This window comes from Apus apus, chromosome 2 (genome assembly GCF_020740795.1).
Source record: "Apus apus isolate bApuApu2 chromosome 2, bApuApu2.pri.cur, whole genome shotgun sequence".
NCBI classification, from domain to species: Eukaryota; Metazoa; Chordata; class Aves; order Apodiformes; family Apodidae; genus Apus; species Apus apus.
The window spans coordinates 95431271-95452519 of NC_067283.1; the positions used below are offsets into that span (position 1 = coordinate 95431271).

Consider the following 21249-nt stretch of genomic DNA (forward strand, 5'->3'; position numbering starts at 1 on the left):
AGGGAGAGAGAAGAAAATGAGACCTGAGAGTCAAAAGTTATCAAAACAAACCAAGAAAGCAGCAAGGAACAACCTGAACATCTGAAGTTCTGTTTAAACAGAACATTAAAATATTCAGTCAGATTATGACCTGACTCTTGGGCTTTCTGTAGAAAAACTAGGGCTCTGAAAAGAAAAAGATGCATAAATTAGAACACAAAACTACCTATGAACATAGAGTAAGTGGCCATAAGGGAAACTTGAAGATGATCACAAATTGGCATGAAAAGTCATGCAGGAATGGCAAACACCAAATTGCTTCCAAATATAGTAAAATTAAGTGCGTTTTATTGCCTCTCCAATTATCCTTACTACCGGGCAACCAAGTAAAATGTTAACAAGAGCCGTTACATACACAGGAAATCAGAAAAGCAATGAAGGCAGAAAAACAATAATGTGTGACTTCAGTTCCCCCACCATATGCTACATCAGGATAGAGGAATTCAGTGTTCAGTGATAGAACTGTATGTCTCTCAGAAAACCTTCCAGCCAGCCTGCTGATCAGAAAGGCAGTGATACAAGAGAAGCTACAGTAGATCCCCAAACTAATTACTTGCATTAAAGTTTATTACAGATGAAGTTAACTAGGTTCCTATCCAGGCACCTTTCTTTTAAAGGTCAGAAGCAGAGTAGCTTTTCAAAACTGAACTGTTGTTAGGGGAGATTCAGGCTATAACACTGTAAACTTTTGTTGTTCATTTAAGCAAGTCAGTATGGCTCAACATACAACCAATGAACTATTAGCTGTAGGTGTTGTCCACAGATGAAAATCGCCCTCTGAATTTCATGTTCATCCAAAACAAGCTGGCTCAATTACAAAAGAAAATAGAAAAGAAACCAATACAAAATGCAAGATCAAATTAATCATAATAGAGAAGAGCTGATATGGCTTTTGTAGTGAAAATTACACTTCACAAATTTAAAAGAGCTCTTTCAGGGAGACCAGAATTTTACTGACAAGACTACCTCTAGATTTTGAGTTTTACACTGGTTTTATATGAAAAAAATGCTGTCACAGGATGAAAGGACCAAATTCTTTAATGAATAAAAGAAAAAGTTAAAAGACTGAATACAAAAGGTAGGATTACATGGACAATTTTCCTATGGCTGGAAGTCAGCAAGGGAGTTCTCTCAGTAGCTCAGTGATCCAAGCTAGTAAAAATTGTTATATGCATAATGTAGAAAAGAGAATGAATGATAACTTATCTGCTAAGGATATTAAAATAATAACTTACAAAGCTCTGTTTTATATTATTCGAAACTGTGTAAAATAATGGAAAAATTAAAAAAAGAAAAACAGGAAACAACTTCTCATTATTTCTCAAACAAAAGAACTAGACATCAACTTAGACTATCAGGAAGAAGGGTAGTAAGTATGAGGACAGTAAGGTCCTGGAACAGGCTGCCTAGGGAGGTAGTGGAAGCCCCCTCCCTTAAGGTGTTCAAGGCCAGGTTCGATAAAGCTTTGTGCAGCTTGGTCTAGTGTGAGGCATCCCTGCTCACAGCAGAGAGGTTGGATCCTGGTGATCTTTAAGGTCTCTTCCAACCTTAACCATTCAATTCCTAGTGGGCTTAGGAACAAAACCATCAGAAGGCACACTGAAACCCAAATTTCAATCAAGGAACTTACTACTACTGGATATACTGGAGGCCACTAATTTTTAACCAGTTTTTCTAGGTTCAGAAAACAATTGAATAAAACTAATTTACAATATTCCAGTAAAGGTAGTGAGTAAAAAGATACACTAGAAATAGAATAATTATATATCACAGCATTAAAAGCTTTCTATCTTTTTTTTTTTTTTTGCATTTTTGAAAAATGCTTATAATGTACATTAGGAAAACTAGCCAGTTTTAGAAATTAATTAGTTTAGGATTGGGTTTTTTACAGAAGTTCAATGGTAAGAAGAAAACAAATATGAACGAATTAAAGAGGTTTTTATTTTTTTAAATTCATGCAAAATTTGGGTTGAAAAATATTATTAAAATCAGACCTCACAGGAATGCAATGGAACTACTGGAAAAAAATAAATATTACAGAAATTAGGTTTATATTCAAATTGCACAATCCAAATAGCTGAATGCTCAAGTTGTCTAGACTCTTATTTTCAATCTATTTCACATTAAAAACTGTAATGTTTATAATATTTTTTCTTCAACTTAATTTTATAAAATCCTCCTACTCTACCCCCTTAACCAGAAAAATTGTTCAGCATTAAAATGCTAAAGCAGATTTTAAATTAAGGTATTATAAATACATACACACATTTTTCCATAACCTAAGACTATGACTTCTTTACAAGCCTAGTAATAAGAAAGGCTGCAATACTATGGTTTATTCAAAGTATCATCATATAATCCATTTGATGATGCCCTAAGTACCAAACTTAGCGCTGCCATTCATCGTGCTCTTTCCCAGACAACAGTGAAACAAACTGTTCCTTGCAAAATCTTTAGTTAAAACAGCCTTTCAAGGAAGTGACTTGGTTTCTAAGCAAAGACATTTAAAATTTTACTGACCTGTGTGTGTTTTAACATGACAATCCAGAGTGGATTTTACAGTGAAACTCTTTCCACATTCTTCACACTTATATGGCTTCTCTCCAGTATGGATACGAACGTGCCTGAATAATTGCAGAACATGTGTATGAATTTCTACTTTTATGACAGTTCATAGAAAAAGTTACTTTTGTAATACTTACATTAACATTACATTAACCAAATCTTGTAAATAAGAAGATTATTTAAGCATTTACTTTTTTCAAAGTGATTTTTACATGCAAATCCTGTAGCAAGAAAAAATCAGTTTGTTCAAAAACTTCATGATAGTAATTTTAATACTGCAGGAAAAAAAAATATGGGAAGGCCAGCTTAGTCACATTCAGAATATATAACATTTTGATACTTTTTTAAACTGTTCTGAAAAATTACATAAATACAAGTCAAACTTCAGCTTAGGCATAAAAACTTACCGCTAAGATTCTGGTGAACAATTTAGAAAATGGAATACATGCAAAACTTTTCTGTTCCTTACCTGACTAAATCACTGGGTTTTTTAAAGCTTTTAGGGCAATAACTGCAGCAGTTGGCATATTTGGGCTCTGCTTCCAGTTCTGCTTGCTTATCTTTGATCTCACTAATTCTGTCTTTCTCTGCAGCAGACTGGACAAGAACTTTTTCTGAGACAGTGGCACTTTCTCTAGGCCTAATCTTTGCCAGTTCCGCTGTTTCTTCTTCTGTAAAAGTTATGACACCAGGCCTAGATTTCCTGGAAGTTCTTTCAAGGTTTTCATCATCATCTTCAGCACATGCAACTATTTAAAAAAAAAAAAATAAAAATAAGGCATGTCTGTTTATTTTAATCTGGTAGGTGAAATCACAAAAATAGAAGGGTTTATTATTAAACACGTAGCTAGTACATTGCATGCGTGGACTTTAGTCTCTTCCAGAGGTCAGCTACTCATGTCTATACTTTTATATAAAGCTGCATTTAAAATTCTTATGTTTTCGGTAATTAAATACACATGTAAGTAATTTGAAACAAAAAATGTTCTACTTCAGTGATACACTAAAATAACTTTGTAACATACAATACCTTGAATACACTGAACAGATTCCTGGAAAACTGATTTCTTTAAACAATGTAGATAAAAGAGCAATTTCAGTGGCTCTGGAAAGCTAATCTATAGCACTACTGTTACAGCACTCACCTAATCCCCTGAAACATCTGTATTTGTTACACAGTAAGGACTGTAAGAGTAAAAATGAAATAATTTACCTCCTCCTCCTGTTTCTGTAGCTGCTGCTACAGCTGAGGAGACTGCCTGATGTTTTTTCATATGTTTTTTGCAGTGAACAGTTGTTCGAAAGCTTTCATCACAGAATGGGCACTTGTAAGGCTTCATGCTCATGTGAGTTGCCATGTGCCTGGTAAGGCTGCCATTAGTTGTGAAGGAGGTATTGCAAATGCTACAGCTGAATGCTTTAACTCCTTAAAGTAACAGAAACAAATAAGTAGCATGCCATTTGTTTAAGTTCACTTATACAGGACATTTACAAAACCTAAAGGTGAGTCAAGCTAATACAGAGCTAATACTCTTACCTGTATGTGTCTTCTCATGTGACTTAAGAACTCCTGAGGAAACAAAGCCACGGCCACAGAGTTGGCATTTATAAGGTTTCTCACCGGTGTGTGACCGTACGTGTTGTTTCAAATGGCTGGATTTCTTAAAACCCTTGTTGCAATATTCACATCTATTAAAAAAAAATGGCTTACATTAGTTGCACATGATGACTAGCCCTAAAAGATTCAGGAAATTCTGTGACAGAACTTCAAAGTATAACAAACCTATATGAACGCCTGCTTTGATCTTCATTATCCTCAAGAAAATGAGGCCTTTGGGGGTGTAATTCTAGCTCTTCTTGTGATGACTGATCTTGTATCAAACGAGTAGTCTAGAAATCAAAGCCTCAAGTAAATTTCAGTAACAATACTGAAATAAAGTCACAAAAATAGGCAAGAAAATAATACAGGATTTACAGTCAACACAAGTAATTAAATTTATGCTTTTGTAAAATTTTCACAGAAATTAAGAGTGCAACGAATGATACCTCAATCTTTCACAGTGAGAAGGAAAGCAGGAAAATCTGCACCTGCTGAATTAAAAAGACAATGCTGTGCACTTACACCTCCCTGTTAGACCAGACCAAAACATGTCTTGAGTCTTGTAGGTTTTCTAGTATTTATAGGGTTAAATTTAACACTAAAGCAGACATTTTAAACAGTATGAGCCCCAAACTGAGTAGCAAAATGCACAGTGGTTGTCAAAGACTTCACTACAGGCTTTTTACTGCACAGGTTTTTCCTCTAAGCAAAATCTACCATGCAATAATACTTGAGAATGACAGCATATCTGAATAGGTGGAAATCACTCAAACTCTTCCAGATCCTAAAACCCACCTCAGTTCTGTGACTGACATTTGCCCTTTGCAAAAAAGCACGAAGGGACAATATTTCATTAAGGTTATGATGGTAAACACATTATCACAGATGACCTTAATGCTAGACACTGCTACCATCATAAAAAGTATATTTAAACAGTATTTTTAGCAATTCAGCTTGTTTACAGATTTAACCAGATGAGAACCAGGAAAGAACATCATACACTGCAATATGTAAGCTCCATGATTACTACACATTTGTAGAGCTACTTTTATCGCTTGACCATTGCTATATTAATATAAATTAAAGAATTAGGACAGAATATAGTGCAATAACATAACATTATTTTACAACCTTAGATCCTTTCCTGAAACTTACAATTCAACTTTATAGCAATCTATCTATGATACCCTTTTTAAGCCTAGAGAGTTAAAATGTACATCTCTTTCCTCCCCCTGTCAATGTTCCAGTTGTTAAACCTAAGCAACCTGGAAATGAAATTATTAACCTTTTCTGACTTCTCAGTTCACCTAATCACCAAGAAAATAGTTGAAAGAAACTCATCAGTGAACACAGAACTTCTGAACACAGAATTCTGCCTTCTAGCAGTACTTACGACATTAATAGTGTCTGTATTTGGAACCTGAAGAAGGGCTGGTGGATGGTAACTCGTTGAAAGAGCCTGAGATTCAAGTGTGCTCGAATCCTGCAACTGCTGTACAGCTGGGAATTGAGGCTGTTGATTGTAGCTATCATTCACTGGAAAACCTGCCAGAAATTGGACAGTCAGAAACCTGGAAATTACACTGTATTGGTGAATAACACCACACGTTCCTGAAGACTACCTTCAAAGAAATGAAGCAGTATTACCATATAGTAATACATGTTTTATACTCTTCACTGTTCAGTGTTGAAATACACAAACGTTTCTGGCATCTACGTAATATGCATAATAGGGTTACTTACCATTAGCTGGAATTCTATTGGAAAATCTCCTCCACAGAAAAACACTTTTTGAAGTTTCTTCAGGGTGTCACAATTACCTTAGAGCCACTGAAATTTTGAATTTCTTGTATGTAAGCATGCATGTGTCAAACAGGTTGACCCATCTCCCTTTATCCATGTTGATACCACGCTCCCTTAACTACACTGGAAGCCGATCACAAGGATGCAAAGCTCAGTGGGGAGGATGGCGGGTGAGTGGAGGAGATGACCAATAGGAGAACTCCAGTTTCTGATAAAGTAACCCCATTTTCTCCTACTTTGGATCTCCTCCACATATTCCCACTCTTTAGATAATAGTATAGTAGAGCCTCTCAAAGGCAAACTGCAAAGTAAAAATAGACATATTTTTATCCATATTTCCAGTATCAAGACCTGAATTTTTTTTCCTTCGGTTTTGTTCCTCTGAAATACCAGATCTTAGTAACCTCCTTTTCTAAATGAATGAATGAAATGATAGTATCAATGATTCAGAGCCAGGGTAGTACAGCTCAGCTTGCAGGGTTTTATTTTATCAGAGATGCTCTTTTATAAACTTCTCTAAGCCCTAATACTTCAAGTATTTAAAAAACAGTATTACGTGGAAAAAAATGAAACCAAAATTATCAGCAATTAAGGTAAGGGCAACAATTTTACTATTTCTGTGCAGTTTGCCTTCAGTAGACAAAAAGGATGAAGATTATGAAATCAGGGTAGAAACAAATCCACATCAGATGATCACAGCATCAAAGGCCAAAAAGCAAGGCTTAAAGACTATTTTGATTTACAGTACATAAAAAAACTGAGGTGTGTTAAGTTTAAGCACAAATTTTCCAAAAAGACACTCTTCACGGCAGAAAAATACTGTTATCAACACAGGAAAAAAAACCCTATTTGTATGCTATTGCTAATACCATAGAATGAAAACTAGCAAATGTAAATAAATCTTGAAAGCATTACTAGTCAGGCCATAACATCACCAAACCTAATGCTGCAACCTGTATATTATTTTCTCCTCTAGACCTACCAAGACTACAAGAAAAAAAGATTCAACAAGCTGAAACTTGCACCTCGGTTACTCTTAGTGAAATGACAAAATGAAAAAGTAGCCTGAAGAACAGAGATGCAAAGCTTTATGATGATAAGAGGGCCGTTAATTTCTATTTTCAAATACATTTTAAAAGGACCTTTATGGAAAAATGGCATTCCCACTACACTTGATGAAAACACCAAAAAAACAAGCCTTAAGAAACTGAAGCAAGTAATACTACTTCCATGCTCGCCATAAAAAAAAAAAAGGACATAATTATTAAATCTACACAGAAATTACTAGCTATAAAAATGACAACTTTTTTTTAAGTCAGCAAGTAATTTTACTAGCTTAGAAGTAAAAAAGATATTACTGCACCATGACCTGTTTCACTTCAGTGTTTTAATGAAAGCAATTATTGACATCCTGAAAAATTTCCTAAGATCATGCAACAAAATGCTCAGGAACAAAAGTTCTGAATTTCCAGGTCTTTTGGGACAAACTGAAGAAAGAAATACTACATCTGAAAGTAATTCTGGAATAAATATAAACCAACGCTGTAACAAGAATTTACATGAGGTGTCCTCATTTTGCTCAATATCTAGTATGAAGGTCAATTTCCCCTCCAAATTTTAAAAAGATCTGACAACTTTGAGCATGCTAAAGGCATTTGCTACCACCATACCATTTCTACAGAACAGCATTGAAAAAAAACCCAACACAATCAAAAAAACACCAGAAAACACACATTCAAACTGAGAACAAGACAAATAAATTTCAGATCCTTTCTTTTCTACTTGTTCTCATCATTATATACTGTTTTCCAGAAGTTTTTCCTTAATCTTTAAAGAACAGAGAGCATCTAAGCTCTTTATAATAAGGGGAGCCTCTCACTCCAAAGTTCTCTAAACTTGGAATTGGATTTTGTGTTATTTCAGTACATCTAATAATTTGTATTGCTTGTTCCTTCTTGGCCTTAAGGCATCACCCAACCTGTTCTCTTCTAGAATACTGTGGAAATAATTTTACTAGTGTAAAAATATGTCTTGCACATTAGAATGATGAAACAACAGTATGATAGTTCCCAGCAAATACAGTATTTCAAAGTAAACAAAACTTGAAGTCTTTACCAACAGATCGTTTGAATTCTAACATTAACAAGCTTATCTGCATGCACGTGTGCAGCTCAGTGGGGGTCATTGACTAGCAATTACATGTTCTGCAGGTTTGTTTCCTAGGCAACTTTTGGAACCAGTTGAACAGTACTAAGTGGAAAAAATGTTTAAACAGTTACTGAAAGAATCAAAATTCCAACTCCTGAGATTGCAGATCAGCTTCCTCAGAAAGCAAAACAGTCTGCTGCCAAGCATATATTTGTACAGGCTACAGAGTAACATTTTTTGGACTTCTTGTAGGTTTTAAAGACCCCTCTCCTGTCACCACTAACTGAATTATTAACATTCAAACATGCTTACAGGGAGACTTCTAAAGGAAGAAAAGGTGACATAATCTATATGAAACACATTTAATGATAGATGATATCCAATAACCTAAAGACATCTTCTGATAAAAAAATCCATTTAGTTGTTCTGACCTCACTAAAGTAAGTCTTCAAATGAAGATGCCTGAATACGCAAATTACAAGGAACACTGAAGTCTATTTTCCTAGTCTTTGAATCTAGCTCAAATGAATAATAGATTATATTTCAGCAGCACCCTCATACGATCTGCATTTATTTACAACTCTGAACATATCAAGAAAAATAAATAAATAAATAAATAGAATCTATCTGAACAAACCAAGAAGTCTGTAAAACTATTCCAAAAAAACTCTACAATAATAAACACATTTCTGCCAGGTCTATGCAGACATAGAGATCAGCCTCATCTGTCTGAAATACAAAGATTAATTTTTTTCCTTTAAAAAAAAAAAAAAAGGAAAAAGAAGAATCAAAAAACCTACTGAAGATTTTTAAAAACTCCTTATGTTGTTTTATTAATAAACACTGAATCAAAATATTTTAACAACAACATAGCCTAAAAATGTCAAGGATAAAAAAGACAGTGTTTTCAGCTTCAACACTTTGCCTAGCCAATAGGAAAAAGAAATCAGGAGCATGAAGCACAGATGCAGACATAGGGAGAGGGTCGACCAATTTAACGCATGCATCCGCGCAAATGCTTACCTACCTGAAATTCAAAAATTTTGAAGGGCTCCAGGATCTTCAAGGAAACTTCAAAGAGTTGGGAATCTGTGGATGAGATTCCAAGTAGAATAGGAGACATCTTATACAAATGAGACTTAAACAATACCACACCACCAATGTCTTGATTCTCTGCACCACTTTTGTAACGCACCGGTGATCAGCTTAGATTTCTCATGAAAAAAATGTGTGAGATCTAGAATTGTCTCCCCACTCCCCAAGAAATCACTCAGTATTCAGAATTTATTTAAATAAGATAAACATACACAGGAACTGAAGTCAAAATAAGATAACAAGACAAAGTTTATGTATTGGATTTTCAAATTCAAAGGGGCTGGAAAAATCCAAACAAAACCCACCACTACTCTTGAGAGAGAAAAATAACACTATTTTTCTGCAGTTTCTTTTTATTCATTTGGAAAAACTTAAGAGATAACTGAAGAAAATAATCCATATGGTTTTAACATGACCTGGTTCAGTCTTGTTTAATAAAGGCAGAGACTTTAAATTGTTTTTCTTGTTTACACACAAAGCAGCAGAACCTAGAGAATTAAAATTGGCAACAAATTATACTACTTCTTCAGTGTCATGCAAGTTAGCATAGTCAATTACAGGCACTATACAATTAAACAGGGAATGCAATTAAGAACAAAAAAACTTAAGCAGATGGAATACCAAGTACTGGTTACCAGTTACATAAATATGAAATTATTTCCTGGAGTCAGAAACAAGCAGGAAGAGTATCAGCTGGTCAGCCAATGAGGCATGCTTCCCAACCAAACCAAATTAAACCCCCTATCCTACCTCCCTCCCACAAAAATCCCAAAACAGAACTAAAAGCTTTGTATAAAGCAACAACTCAAGAAATCCAGCAGCGAAAAGCACAGGAACAGTGTCACCACTTCATCCTCCGCAGGCTACATAAACTTTAGACACATTCCTCAGTATTTTCTATGTTAAAAAACAGTTTCCAAATGTTTTCAATCTCTTACAAAATACAAAATGAAACTGCTGTAGTTACATTAAAGCATGACTTTTATGTAATTATATTTTGAACTGTCTTTTTCCATAATGAATCCCTACAACTATTCAGTCAAATCTCAGACCATGCTTCTGACCATCTCAGATTATGAGCACATGTATTTAGAAGGCAAGCTGTGTACACTGCCTACTGCCACAGCAATTTCAAACACAATCAAGGGAAGAATATTACATTGCCCGAATATAAACCCCATTCTGTAATGACTAAACATTAGCTCACAAAAGCAAAATCTGTTTAAGTATTCAAAATATTCTACCAAATATACTTTCGAAATAATAATTTAAGAAAAAGTTTTTGCAATGTCTCTGCATTGCAGTTCCTTGGACTGTAGATGTCCACTTTTAGACTACTTTATGATAGACATGTTGTAAAGCCAGACTTATAAAAAAATCACTTCAAAAACTTCTATTTATTACTAACCTTGTGATAAGCCCTGTTGATCAAATGGCTGCTGTGTTATAGCTTGTTGTTCAAATTGGGTGATGTTTTCCTGTAAAGCATGCTGGGATGTCACAAATCTATCTGAAATGGGGAAAGGAAGGAAAAGACGAAGGAATAAATATCAAGAAAAAAAGATGTAATTGGGTAATTCAGTTGTTGCCAAAACCTACATTTGATAGTAATCTGAATTTTTACTGCATTAAAAATAATTAAAATATATTAGCTGAATAGGCATTTATATCTTTGCTTACTGTAGGCTTTATTCATTTTCCTCTATAAAACTTCCTAACTCATTACACCATGAAAAAGAGCAAATAAGCAAAACCAAAATACTTTCTTCCACTATTAGTAACAGAATAATCACACAAAATATTTTGTATTCTCCCACCACAAAACACAGGTGTTACTTCCAAAGCAAACTACATAATGATGCTTTCTATGAATAATAAACGTGATGTTGTAAAGTTTTGTGCACACAGTATTGTTTTTCTGTATATTTGTTTAGCAGTTTTGTTTGATACAACCAAACGGGGCAAATCTTAACCAACCTTTTTATATATTTAACAGTAAACCTAAACACCAATGAAAGAAAAACTGTACTATATACTTCAAGTAGTTAGCTTTTACTCCATGTATTTTTCTGTTTGTTTACTTGCATGGTCTTGAAACCCAAATTTGTGAAGGAGACCTTGCAAACTTACCTCAATATAAACCTTATCATATTTCAAATACTCACCCTCATCTTGCTCTAAAGGCTGATCAGTCAATTGTTGTTCAAGTGCTGTTTCTTCTGTGCCTACTACAGGCTGCTGGTCTAACTCTAAAATAGCTTGCTGATCTGTTGCAACAGCTTCTGACTGCTGCAGCTCATCACTTTCAATCTCCACTTGCATCTGTGTAGAAACATGAATGCTCTGCTGATCTACTGTAGAATCATCTATTGAAGCAGACTGCTGATGCTGCTGAAGTTGCTGTGCAAGTTCATATCTGCAAAGAAAGGTAAGAAGTTCTTTTTAGGATTTCATCTAGATAGTCATCCTAACGACTTACACGAACAATTTTTAATTTTTTATTATATACCATAATTTACTATTCCTTCAGAACTACCCATAAGTAAACATCCTTATTCCATTATTAGCATTGGTCACAGAGCAGAGCTGCCTTTCCAACTATCTTTAAGGAAGGGCTACTGAAATACACTGAAGGATTCATTTAAAAATGGTAAACATACCTATGAGTCTTCATGTGTTTCTTACAGTTTAGCGATGTTTTGAACGTTTTTTGACAATATGGACACATATACGGCCGCAGGTCATTATGGATCCCCATATGTCGCCTGAGGCTACCACCAGTAGTGAAGGCCCCGTTGCATATAAGACACTTAAAAGCTTTCAATCCAGTGTGTGTTCTAATGTGTGCTTTCAGAACTCCAGCTGACACAAAACCTCTTCCACACTGAGAGCACTTAAATGGCTTTTCACCAGTATGTGACCTTTTTATGAGAAAGAAAAGGTTAAAGTAGATTAAACAGTTTGATTTACAAAGCTATTAAAAGACTAAATTCTAAAATGAGCAAACCAAACTAAGATGACTGCTGTATGGATGGTAGAGGCTTCAGTTAAGAAAATCCATAAATTAAAGCTTTAGCAAATTATAAACAACCTGCATGTCATCGCTGGCAGGGCTAGAAACAATACTAACAGTTTTCATTACAATCTCCAGTCCTTTTCTGATCATACTTTGCCTCATGTAAAACAGAGGGGTTGAATTTTTCCATGCCAGGTAATATACTAGTCTTTCAGACCACTATGTGAAAATAACACTGAAGTGGGCAAACTCTCTCACCTATGCCATCAGCATATGCCACCCACTATATCCTTCTTTCCAGAGTGCTAGAGGAGTTTTAAGACTGTATCAGGATATAAAACAGACTGAAGGACAGGTTAGGAAATGGAGCAGAGTGCAAGGAGAATTTTAAGGGTTATGACTGCATCCCAGGAGCAAGAGGTAGGAGGAAGGCCATTGTGAATGCTAGGAAATGAAAGGTAAAGAAAGCAGTATTTAATAAAATCAGGAAATTTCAGGGATGCCTTATGATTTCAGGAGCCTTAGAAGTCTATGACCACCCCATCAGATGCCAGATGTAGTGAAGTCACAGAATTGTGAAAATGTGTGACCGACTTCAAGTTTACTGTTTTGCTACGAATACAGAAATAAGCAGCAGGGTATCCTGATCTTTCCATGGTGTACCTTTGGGTGAATCTGGCACACTACTCAGTCATTGCTCCATTGAAATTATCCATACTACAAATTTCCCTTGGTTTCAGAGAAGGAAACAAGCTTTCTAAGCAATGATCAGCACCATTCCATGAAAACAGACTGACCACTCAAGTGTCAAATCTAGTAGCTTAGGTATAGCAATGCCAATTTGCAAAGAACAAACACGGAAAAAAAGAGAAAAGCTTCTAATGCCTCTACAAAACCCCTAACAAAGCCAAGCTAAGCTAAGGCTCACTCAGTACTCTGTTGCAAAGATCAATCAGAAAGAAGCACAGTGACAAGTGACTGGTATCCCCATTACATCTTTTTATTTTCAGTCTGGGAGCCGAAAAGCAAAGACAAACATAGTAAGTAACGAGGCTTTTAAACTTATTTTATCCTGAGCTAGAGTATGTGTATACCAAAAAACCAGAATCAATTCAAGCACAGGCATCTGAAGAACAGAATTTTCCAACATAAAATGTATTTGGACAAGAAAAATATAATTGTGAGTACTCAGTGCATGTAAACCAATTTTTAAGTAATAAGCTGTTCATGTTCTGTGTCATTAAAACACTTCCAGCTTTCAATTGAAAGAATCCTGAAAAACCTGTGTCAAAGTAAAATGAACTAATAAGTCAACCACATTTCTCTAATACAAATGAAAGATGAAAAATTATTAATTGAAACAAAACTGTAAACTACACATATGCTTCAGTAAAATATGCATAAATTCAGCTCCTATTTTAGCTACATAGGCCATCTGTAGGCAGATAAGGCCCTCTTTAGTGGCAGCTAACATTTTACTGGTAAGTAACCATTGATAGTTATACTCCCTTTAAGAAAACAAAAAGACAAGTGTTAGACAATTAAAATCAACTGTTTCAAAGAAGGGCAATGAAGGCGGCAATAATGCAAACCAGCAACACTTACTACTTTAAAATTATTTTGATTTAAATCAATCCAGCTTGATTGTGTCTACAAAAGACAGTGAGAAATCTTGGTTGGGTATTACAAAAGAGAAAGATGTGATACTGCAAGGCTTCCTCACTTCCTGTTAAGTCAGCATATAGAAACCAAGGAATGTTTCAAGCCAGTTTGAGAATCTACATATACAGAACTTGATCTGCAAGGAGAATATGAAGAACTCACCACAACTTAAAGTGGTAAAGAGCTTATAAAGCAGAAACAAGCAGATTACCACCTGCTTTTATGGAATCTTTCTCTATATCCTAGTAATTATCTTTGGTGGGGTTTTTTCGTATTTTCTCCTCCAGCTATTCATAGTTTATAAACCAGGGAATAATGTCTGGTAACTCAATTAAATGTCAAAGCTTACTGCCTGTACAATTGTAACTCGATCTCACTTTGAAGCTACCCTTTCTTTTGAAAACAGTTTTGGTTTAGTTACCTCCACTGGCTCTCCTGCAACCTAAATTTTTCTTTTTCCATACACAGCTTAGGAAAAAAGCAGTTTGAGTGCTAATAAGCTAAACTGCACACTAAACACAACTACTTGTACTGCTAGCACTGGAAATAGCTATAAATTAGTCCAAAGCCTCTTCCAGCTTTACCAGAAATATCAATTATGACTGATTTACTACTTGAGAGACAGTAACGCAAGAAGTCTTTTCAGTGAACACTACATACATTTAATGCTTTTCCAAAAAGTACACACATTTCCTTTCATCTTTGAATTTATTTTACCTGATGTGCTGTTTAAGATGACAAGATTTTTTATAGGCTCGATGGCAATAAAAACATTTGTATGGTCTGTCTGCATCATTCACAAAATTATTGTTAAAATAATTTTGGAAGAACTGGCTATTCCTTGGGATTGGCTGGATAAGACCTGCACGTGAACACACACACACACAAAAAAGGAAAAATTAATTAGTAAAGTTATTCCAAAGTTGCAGTCATCTGAAGAGCTAGGATTTCAAAAGAAGTGACTGAATTTCTAGCATGCAAGAATATAAAGAAAATGAGAATGTTTGAATTTATACATGCATCTATTTAGCATTATACCTATTCTATTGCACATAATATTTATATAGCTCTTCTTTTATCCATAGGTCTACCTCATTGCATTAAGCCTCACCTGTTCCAAAATAAACATTAACTTTAAAAAAAGTTGACACTTAAGAATTCAATGCTAATCAAAACATACTTCACTCTTTCAACCTCCACCTTAACTAAATTACATTTAATCAGTGTACCCCAGATATACTTTAGAACTTGACAAATATTTAACAAGCATTTTGTGAAAAGTACAAAGCACCTTGATACATATGTATGCCTTTACTTAAATGATTTAAAAAATCCACCAAAAATTGTTCTATTTGTACATCATCTACTTTGGCTTGCCAGTCTTCCTGGTTCTCTGGGTACCTCCAAAAATGTATTGGAGAAAAAACCACAACAACCCCAAAACCTAAAAAAACCCTTATTTGAACAAACACTCTTTATACAGTGGTCCCTGAAGTCAGTCAAGTGTTGTACTGGAAAACCAGTTAAAAGTTCCTATCATGAAATGTCCAACTGCTATTGCAAAAGTATGCTGTCTCAGAAGCAGACAACAGAAGGTCAAAATCACAAACATCTTGATAGAATGGGAACAGTAGCTGACTTCTCAAGTAAACAAATATCATCACTGGTTGGAGAATGGATTGGGAACAGCCCTGAGGAGAAGGACTTGGGGGTGCTCGTTGATGAGAACCTCAACATGGGCTGGCAATGTGCGCCTGCACTCCAGAAAGCCAACTGTATCCCAGGCTTCATCAAAAGAAGCGTGGCTAGCAGGTTGAGGGAGGTGATTCTCCCCCTCTACTCTGCTCTTGTGAAACCCCACCTGGAGTACTGTGTCCAGTTCTGGAGCCCTCAACATGATAAGGACACGGAGCTGTTGGATCAAGTCTAGAGGAGGGCCATGAAGACGATCAGAGGGCTGGAGCACCTCTCCTATGAAGACAGGCTGGGAGAGATAGGGCTGTTCAGCCTGAAGAAGGGAAGGCTCTAGGGAGACCTTAAAGTGACCTTCCAGTATCTGAAGGGGGCCTACAGGAAAGCCAGGGAGGGATTTTCGATAAGGGCATGTAGTGAGAGGACAAAAGGTAATGGATCAAAACTGGAAGACGGAAGATTCAAGGTTAGACATTAGAAAGAAATTCTTTCCTGTGAGGGTGGTGAGACACTGGAACAGGTTGCCCAGAGAAGCTGTGGAGGCCCCATCCCTAGAAGTGTTCAAGGCCAGGTTGGATGGGGCTTGGAGCAATCTGGTCTAGTGGGAGGTGTCCCTGACCATGCAGGAGGGTTGGATCCAGATGATCCTTAAGGTCCTTTCCAATACAAACCATTCTGTGATTCTATGACCTGTGAACTCAAACGTCCTCATAGCAATACTAATAAACAAGGCAAAGTTTTAACAAATATGCAAGAAATCCTTTTATGATCCTAAATATTCACCACAAAAGCATTCTATGCTGTCTTTTTCTTCTTCACTCCACTCCATCCAACATGATGTGTTTCATATTGAGAAAGGAAAGCCCTAAGGGCTTCTGCCAATTCCCAAGTGTAATAAAAAAGCGATGGCAGCAATGAAAAAAAAAAAAAAAAAAGAGTTCATCCATCTCAGACTTGAAATGTATATCATACATATATATATATAAAAAATAAATATATATATAAATATATATAAAAAAATCTATAAATATGTAGATGCCAGAACTTCCTTTACCTTTCCCAACTAACTCAGCTGCTCTAGTAAACCATTTTCTCTTAAAAAAAACAACCAAAACACAAACTGAAAATCTAAACCAAACAAATCCAAAAAAACAACCAAACCAAAACCACAGCCCTACTTTCCAAATTCCTTCTGGCATTCCATTGTGATAATCAGTAGTCATGTACAGGAGATAATACAAGTCAGAAGGAACTGCGTATGACAAATATCTACTTTCAGTGACTTTTGATGATATAAAAGCAAAACAATTCAGTTAACCTGTTAGAGTAAACGATAGCTGACTAACTTGTAAGCATCTATCAGGTTACAGTGGTTCATGTCTGCAGACAAACTGCAGAAATTCCTAGTGAGATACATATCAGAACAGAAATAACAGACTGATAATCAAACACCTCCAAACTATATACTCAACCTGTGCAACTGGGAAAAATGAAACTTTTCTCCAATGTTAGAATAGTGAAACATGGTTCTACACTTGACACAGCAAGTCAGCAAAATACTTCTGATTGGAAACGCTGTTATTTTTCCTCCCATCAGTTCCATGTTCCAATCCACAGTCCATACTGTTTCAATAATTTTTTTGTATTTCCTAGTAAATAAATGGCTTCAACTAATGCAATAAAATCAAACATTGTAACAGAGAACAATTTGCAGACTATTTAATAAGACTTCTAGAACAATTTAAACTTTTCAAAAGCAAAATATATAGAAATATTTTTCTTTTACCAAAGGTGCCACTCAAAGATTAACACTAGCACAGACCAACAATACTGGTTTCTTAACACTTGTAAAAGAAATAAGACTTTTTTTTTTCTGGGATCAGTGGAAATTTTGTCAGTGGGTTGAAAAAATTTGACACCCTCTAGACTAATGGTGGAACTTATTTTTACACTGAACATTGTAATATCAGCATAGTTCACGTTATCACTAGCTATAAGAAACAAGTTTTCTATTATTTCTTTTTTATTAATATTTATTTAATTTTACTGCACCAATCTTAATTGTTAAAGAAAAAAAGTGTTTTTTCTTTAGAAACAAGAGATAGGACTGCAACCCGTTTCCAGGGTTCACTAAAGAGAGAAATACTGTGTGATATGAATATCTGAAGCTGTTGGCCAAGTTCGGTTGCTACTCTGAAAATTTAAGTTTCTTATACCTCATACCAAAATAAGCACTTCTCTTGCACACTGCTCTTGGAAGCAGTGAATGCAAAATTATTTTTAAAGATTGATCAAAATTTTAGGCTAAATATGTTATCAGTATTATATTCTACTATATAAAGTTGACTACACAACAGACAAGGCAGAGCTTTGCAGGTTGATGAGTCAAACAACACTGAAGTTTAAATGCCTTGCTCACTACATTGACCTTTACTTAACGATATATAGCCTTGAAGGAGCTGTAGAACAACTTCCATTTTCCAAAAGTGGTTTTACATAATGCTGTAGCAATTATTTTACAACAGAGTAACTGTATGAATTCTCTATAGCATGTCCAAGAATTAACCTGCCTTTTTTTGAAATATTACCACTAATGATTACCACTAATTGAGGTCACAATTATACCAAATACACCAAAATCAGATAATACACCGTCTCACTAGTATTTGTAATTTTAATCAACATTATCATCTCAAGAAGAATCTAAATCATGAACTGTCTGCTATCTTTTCTACACCAATAGTCTAACCACAGATAAATTAAAATGCTCTCCTAATGTAATGTAAAAATGCACACACTTTTTTGTGGTAAGGCTTGATCTCTAAATAAAAAAAGACTTATTAATTTTATTGAAAGTGAACTATAAAACATGGCACTTTCCTGAAGCCTGATTATGTCTGATGACCTACTTCAAAAGCGTATCTTTCTGAGTAAGCACTGAATGTATTTGATTAAACTGTGACCTCTATTTTTTCAGTGAAAATCACATTTGAAGAGAGCACGGATTTACTCCCTCTTTACCTAAATCAGTTATGAGTATGGGCTCTTGCAAAGGAATGTCTGGTACTGGAACACTCGTCTTTCCTACTCGAACTTTTGCAGGTTTACGTTGATGTCTCAGCTTTCGTAGTTCAGTGTGTTTAAAATGTGACGCAATATGAGTTTTCCGGTGGCCTGATGTTCTAAACTTTTTGTCACAGTGAGGACAAGCAAAAGGTCTAACACCTGCAAAAGATTAAAAAAAACATTAGTTTGTGATTTTACTTCCGCTGCCCCAGAAATTTATCTTCGGAATGTAGTTTCTCTTTTCTGTATTTTCTTTTTTGTTTTCCATCACCTATTTGTCAAAAAGGTTCTCAAAACAGAACCATAAAATCCAATCAAATGTAAATATGAAGTTGCTGAACTACTAACTTGTTGTAACACATCACTTTAAGCAAGCTTGTTATCAGGAAATGCAATGATGCAGAAGTTACAGCAATTTTCAAAAGGTTCCAGAAGCTATCCCAGGAATTGCAGATAGCAGGTCAAATGTCACAAACTGTTAAAGAACCGTGAGAAAAAAATTATCAGCAAACACACAAATAAATTATTAGGATAAGACAGAGGAAAAGTGATTTGACAAAGTTTAAAGAAATTACAGGTCTCTAAAAATGTCAGTATTGTTTGATGGCAGTCAAAAAAAAGGACACCAACATGACTTATGAAACACTTCTGCAATGCAAAATTTGGCAGAAATCTCCCTTAGAAAGGATATTGGAGAACTTGGTAAGTTACAGACAGGCAAAGCTGCCAAACTTTCAGCTTTTGTTCAAGGGGAAATCTTGGTCTTTGAAGGCTAGTAAACATGACTGGGTATTATCAAGAAAGCTCTATAAAATCACAGGTAGAAAAAATGCACAAGAAATAAGAATGAGCCATTCTTCATGATATAGTAAACTGAAACATCATATGAAACTACTGAGCAAAGTATTTAAAGCAAAAAAGTACTTGCACTCATTGGAATTCATTATGTTAGATTGTTCTAATAGTAAGTTCACATGGGTTCAAAATCAATTAGCTAAGTTCCTTGGAAGAAAAATCAACAAAGGGCTGCTTAGTGCAGAGGTACAGCCTGCTTCCTAAAGCCCTAACCCAAAGATTAGTGGAAGTTGGTCGTATGCTGCTAAGAAGCACTACTGTAGGCTTTCCCTTTTCGACACATTGCTATCAGACAGCATAAGGGGCTAGGTGAACCTCTAACATGACCCAGCAAGCCTAACCTGCTACCTAGAAGAAGTAAACATCTCTGACAGGAAAACCAAGTGGGCTGAATGAAGGCTAACTACATGCTGGAGTTCCATGAACACTGGAACACATTTTCCAAGATACCTAGTGCTTCTGCCGCTTTGAATGAGCCTGACCTTTGTAAATAAAGTAAGGTTCACTATAAAGTAACAGACAAAATCCTGGTTTGTAAGTTTAAAAAAGAAGAGTTAAAAACTGCAGATTAATTCAACATCAATATTCCATGGATTAGAAGCATCTGACTATAAAAGATATTGAAAACCAAATGCATGTAGCCAATTATTCATATATATATATAAATACATATACATATATGTGAATAGGACTGAAAGGAAACAGCAGGACATTTATGAGCTCATGTTGCTGAAAGATTATTTACTGGGAATCATAAAAAAAGGTGGAAAACAACTAAGTAGTCCATGAAGTCTGGAAAATCCATTTTTCCCTATGCAGAGGACAGAAGCTAAGCCACAGAAAAACAGGTATTGAGGACATCATATATGATGTAAACAGGACCATATGAACAGAAGTTTTAACAGTGTATGCAGTGTACGACTCTGAAAACAGGTAAGCTGGTGAAAACACCAAGCAACACCTTATTGTTGAAGATACAAGAGGAAGTAACCTAATAGTCCTGAGTGATATAGTGAAATGATCAAAAAGTGTGGGGAAACAAAATGAAGAAAAGATGCAGAGTAGTATGAAAGATGACTGGGGATAAGTAAAAACAGAACTCAAATTCAAAGAGTACAACTCTTAGAAAGCACAATTAAATACACTGAGAATATCACTATTAAAAGGGAGCAACTACTGATTCATCATTAGAAAACTAAATGCCCACAGCTTCTCTAAGAGTCCAAAGGTGCAAAGTCATTAAAAACTAAAAAGTTATGACAAAATTTTAAGTTCATCGTGTAAGACACTGAAACCAGTTTCTTCTCTGATAGGTATCAATTACATGATTTATAATTTAAATACTTCACATTGTCTTTTCCATTCAAGGTCTCAACCACACCACAGAAAATACAAAAGCAACTTCAAGGCCTTACCTGTATGTAGACGAATATGAACTTTTAAACTCCCTGAGGTGGAAAAGCACTTCATACAAAATTGGCACTTGAAAGCTTTAATGCCTGTATGTGTTTTTATGTGTGCTGTGAGAGTACTCTTGACAGCAAAGGCGCGGAAACACTGGGGACACTTGAACGGCTTCTCATGGGTATGAATGCGAATGTGGCGCACCAGATCACTGGGCTTCTTAAATTCTTTAGAGCAATATGGACAAACATGCCACCTTATTCCATTTTCTTCACGTATAGAACCTAAAATAAGGAACATCATC

At 35.3% G+C, this 21249-nt stretch overlaps 1 protein-coding gene across 13 annotated transcripts in view; it reads right to left on the bottom strand.

The window, feature by feature from the left end:
- ZNF236 (zinc finger protein 236) overlaps positions 1–21249 on the bottom strand; it is a 75415-nt gene that overhangs the window by 21997 nt on the left and 32169 nt on the right. For 11 of the 13 annotated variants that reach the window (XR_007888734.1, XM_051611917.1, XM_051611924.1 and 8 more), the window contains 12 exons: positions 20957–21229; positions 18642–18845; positions 14646–14790; positions 11911–12171; positions 11416–11666; positions 10659–10760; positions 5598–5749; positions 4388–4494; positions 4142–4293; positions 3818–4030; positions 3074–3353; positions 2560–2663 (listed from right to left, as the gene is read on the bottom strand). Coding sequence is in view for 12 of the 13 variants with exons in the window: in XM_051611917.1 (XP_051467877.1) it covers positions 2560–2663; positions 3074–3353; positions 3818–4030; positions 4142–4293; positions 4388–4494; positions 5598–5749; positions 10659–10760; positions 11416–11666; positions 11911–12171; positions 14646–14790; positions 18642–18845; positions 20957–21229 (2244 nt within the window). In the remaining variant the exon portion in view is untranslated. The remainder of the gene's footprint in view (positions 1–2559; positions 2664–3073; positions 3354–3817; positions 4031–4141; positions 4294–4387; positions 4495–5597; positions 5750–10658; positions 10761–11415; positions 11667–11910; positions 12172–14645; positions 14791–18641; positions 18846–20956; positions 21230–21249) is intronic. The other 2 variants (XM_051611921.1, XM_051611920.1) reach the window with 2 other exon arrangements.